The sequence below is a fragment of the Neopelma chrysocephalum genome, unplaced genomic scaffold (assembly GCF_003984885.1).
Source record: "Neopelma chrysocephalum unplaced genomic scaffold, ASM398488v2 Primary Assembly neopelma1_186347, whole genome shotgun sequence".
Classification (NCBI taxonomy): Eukaryota; Metazoa; Chordata; class Aves; order Passeriformes; family Pipridae; genus Neopelma; species Neopelma chrysocephalum.
The window spans coordinates 1-3,764 of record NW_020938937.1 but is presented as its reverse complement, the minus strand read 5'-3'; the positions used below and the strand labels follow the sequence as shown (position 1 = coordinate 3,764).

The window sequence follows — 3,764 nt, the reverse complement described above, 5'->3', positions numbered from 1 at the left end:
CCCCCCCCCCCCCCCCCCCCGGGCCTCACATGGCGGCGGCGGCGGCTGGCGGCGGCGGGCGCTCCTGCGGGCGGTGCTGCGGGGCGGCGGCGCTGCGGGCGCTCCTGCGGGCGGTGCCGGGGGTCGGCTCCGGGGTGCGGGGGGGGGGGGCTCCGGGGGCGGCTCCGGGGGCTCCGGGCGGGCTCGGGGCTCGGCGCGGCCTCGCTCCCACAATGCCCCGCGCGCGCTCGGCCCGTGGTGACGCAGCAAAATCCCCGCGCGCGCCGCCACCGCCTCCTCCCTCCCTCCCTCCTCGCGCCGCCGCGCCCGCGCCGCGCATGCGCCGGGAGGGCCCCCCCGCCCTTCCGCGCCTTCCAGCAGCTTCTGGGCGCGCGTGCGCGGTGCGGCCGCGGGGAGCGGAGGGAGGGGGGGGCCGGGACGGGACCCCCCCCAATATGGACGCGGCCCGGGCCTTGTTCAGAGCTCGGCACGTCCCCGCTCCAGCCGCCTCGCAGGGGCCCCTGAGCCTCCTCCTCTCCGGGCTGAGCCCCCCCGGCTCCCTCAGTTCTCCAGCCCCTTCCCCAGCTCCGTTCCCAGCTCTGGACACGCTCCAGCCCCTCAGTGTCTCTCTTGCCTTGAGTGCCCAGAACTGGGCACAGCCCTGGGGGGCCTCAGCCCTCACAGTGCCCACATCATGGCTGGCACAGCCCAGGGGCCATTGGCCTCCTTGGCCTCCTGGGCACACCTGGGCTCATGTGCGGCCGCTGTCACCGGCACCCCCAGGGCCTTTCCCACCTTTCCAGCCGCTTCCCCCAGGCTGAAGTGCTCCATGGGGATGGTGTGACCCAAGGGCAGCACTTGGCACTTGGCCTTGTTAATCCTCCCCCCCGTTGGCCTCGGCCCTCGGATCCAGCCTGTCCCGATCCCTCTGCAGAGCCTTCCTGCCCTCCAGCACACCCACATCCCACCCAACCCACATCCCACCCAGCCCACATCCCACCCAGCCCACATCCCACCCAACTCGGTGTCATCCGTGAACTGACTGAGGTGCCACTGGATCCCCTTGTCGAGATCACGAGTGAAGGTGACCCTGACACGGCCCCATGGAATGTGTCCCCACCCCTTTCCGAGTGGGTTTTAACCCCAAGGAGTGTCTCAGCTTTTCCAGGAAGATGCTCTGGGAGACAGTATCAAAGGCTTTACTGGCGTCCAGGCAGACACATCCACAGCCTTTCCCTCTTCCACGACACGCCGCCGTCCCGGGCTCGTGTCCAGCCGTCCTTTGGGGCAGGAAGGAAATGAGGGAACGGGCAGGTGGTGTCAGGACGGGGTATCGGGGCCGGGATCTTCCCAGCAGGAAGCCTCCACCCTGGGGCCAGGGCTCCCAGGAAAAGGGAGGGCAGCAAACCACCACCACGGAGCAGCGAGTGTTTCACCAACAATAAGCCACAACTTTTATTAACCGATAGAAATAGTACAAATTTTAAATTTAGCTGTATTTTAGTCTTCTCTGAAACACCAAAAAAGGCTCCTCCCTCCGGCGGCTACATCGTCAGCTCCTGTGGGGAGAGGGGGGGTGGTCAGGAGCCAGCCAGGAGCCCCCCAGAGCCCCCAGGACACCCCAAACCACTCACCATTATCGCGTTTACGATGTCGTTGCTGTTGTTCTTGAGGGCTCGCACGGCCTTGGCCCGCGACACGTTTGCCTGTGACATCACCAGCTCGATGTCTTTCACCTCCACACCCGTCTCGTCAACCTGCAGGAGAGACTGAGATCGGTGCCAGCTCCGGGCCTGGCACAGCCTGAGACTGCCTGGATTGGGGAGGCTCCTGCTCCACCCACAGGGATGGGAGCTGGGAGGCCAGAGCTGCGCTGCACAGACCCCCCGGGGAAGGGCTCCACGCTCTCCCTTTGCCACCACGGATGAAGGAAAGGAATCCCTGGATTATCCCAAAGCAGAGCTGCCCGGCCCCGCAGACAGGCTGGGGAAGGCATTACCTCCTCTTCCTCGCTCTCCTCCTGCACGGTGGGGGTCTGTGTGTTTTCCTGGATGTTTGAAACAGGTTCTCCTTGCACTTTGAACTTTTCGGCAGCTGCCAGCTGGGCCTGCTGGGACAGGTCTTCGATCTGCAGGAGGGAAAGGAGCGGAGCTGAGGCCGGTCCTGGGTGGTGCCAGCACATCCCACGGCTCTGCCACGCGGCCCAGCCCTTGGCACGGTCCCCAGGGACTCGTGGTGGGAGCCACACGGTGCACAGGTGACAACAAGGGACCTGCTGGCCCCCAGGTGCTGCCAGGGTGGGCTCACCTTGGCCTCGCCAAAGACAATGTAGGTGTCTGACGCCGGGCTCTTGTACACGTCTGGCTTTGTGATGACAAACAGGATGTTCTTGGATTTGCGGATGGTGACCCTGGTGACTCCCGTCACCTGGCGAAGGCCCAGTTTGGACATTGCCTGAAAAACACCAGGGGAAGGTCAGCGAGGGAAGGAAGAGCTCCAGATGCCCGGATGTGCCCACTTCTCTCTCCAGAGCCCGGGTCCAGTGGGATACACATGGAAACGTGCCTTTAGTGAGCAGCACTCCCGGGTGTCAGGCAGAGTGAACGCTCCAGTCCCGGGACTGGTGAGATGCCCAGCACCACCTCAAGCCCTGGGGCTGCCCAGCAGGGACAGGTGAGGCCCGACCCCCCCTCACCTTCCGAGCTTTCTTCTCGCTCCGGCTCTGTTTTGCTTTGCTGACGGGTTCTTCATCTATTTCGGCTGCTGCCGCGAGCTGTGGGGAGAGACAACAACAGGGAGCCGTGACAACCCCGAGGTGACACAGCAAAGCACCCACAGGGACCCTGATCCACCACGTGCCACCTGCCCTACCTGTGCCTGCTGTGTCGTGGCCTGTGTGGAGTCTTGCTCTTCGAGCTCTGGTACAGATTCATCGCTGTCGGACTCTGTTCCAGACCCTGCAGGAACACACACACACCCCCCTCACTCTTCCCACCTCGGGCAGGTCCAGGGGATGCAGCTGCTTTGGTGCAGCCTTTGCTGCTGGTTTCCAGTGCAGTCACCAGTCAGCCCAGTTAAGTGGTGAGCCCCAAATGCCATCAGGAGCCGTCTCGGCACCCCAAACACCATCAGCAGGGTGGCACAGGAGCCTGTCCCCAGGCTCTCGCCATGGTAGGAGCCCCACGGATGCCCGGAGGGTCTGGAATGCCGAGCCCCCTGAGGAAGCTCCAGCCTGAGGCACCAGGAGGAGTGTGGGTGGCACTCCTGAGGTGGCAGCAGCCCAGTGTGACGGGCGCCCTTGACACACAGCCCCACTCACTGAGCCCTCGGGGCTGCTGCACGTCCATGGCTTCACCACAGGGATCATTTGGGATTATCCTGATGCCCACCATCTCCAGTGCCACCACCACCACTCGTGACCCCTGGCACAGCCGTGCCCAACCACGCGAGTGACCGAAGCAGAGCCGGGTGTCCCCGGCCTCGGGGGTGGCCGGGATGCTCCCATGCAGCCATTACCTGGATCCAGTCCTGTTTCCCGCTCTGGAAAAGGGCCTCCGTGCCCACGGCACACAGAAGCCCTGGCAGAGCCCTCTGCGGGTGCCGGGATGTGCCCGGGGTTCCCAACGCTTCAGGCAGAGCGCGGGGACGGCACCGGCGCTGCCGGACGGACACGGGGACACCACGAGGACACCACAGGCGGCCAGGACGGGCCCGGGGCAGCTCTGCCCGAGCCCCCGTGCGCAGCAGCCCCGCTCGCAGTGCCCATGCCACAAGCCACGCCGTGC

At 65.5% G+C, this 3,764-nt stretch overlaps 2 protein-coding genes across 2 annotated transcripts in view; both read right to left on the bottom strand.

The window, feature by feature from the left end:
- LOC113962947 (prostaglandin E synthase 3) overlaps window positions 1-75 on the bottom strand; it is a 7,741-nt gene extending 7,666 nt beyond the window's left edge. Inside the window, exon 1 of the mRNA XM_027673744.1 lies at window positions 30-75. Coding sequence (XP_027529545.1) covers window positions 30-31 — 2 coding nt within the window. The 5' untranslated portion in view covers window positions 32-75. The remainder of the gene's footprint in view (window positions 1-29) is intronic.
- Window positions 76-1,407: 1,332 nt separating this feature from the next.
- LOC113962950 (nascent polypeptide-associated complex subunit alpha) lies at window positions 1,408-3,326 on the bottom strand. Its single transcript, XM_027673746.1, has 7 exons — window positions 3,299-3,326; window positions 2,851-2,960; window positions 2,675-2,752; window positions 2,287-2,433; window positions 1,979-2,107; window positions 1,614-1,736; window positions 1,408-1,538 (listed from the first exon to the last, which is right to left on the bottom strand). The coding sequence occupies exons 1-7, from the start codon at window positions 3,324-3,326 to the stop codon at window positions 1,524-1,526; spliced, it is 630 nt and encodes a 209-aa protein (XP_027529547.1). The 3' UTR covers window positions 1,408-1,523.
- Window positions 3,327-3,764: the final 438 nt, after the last annotated feature.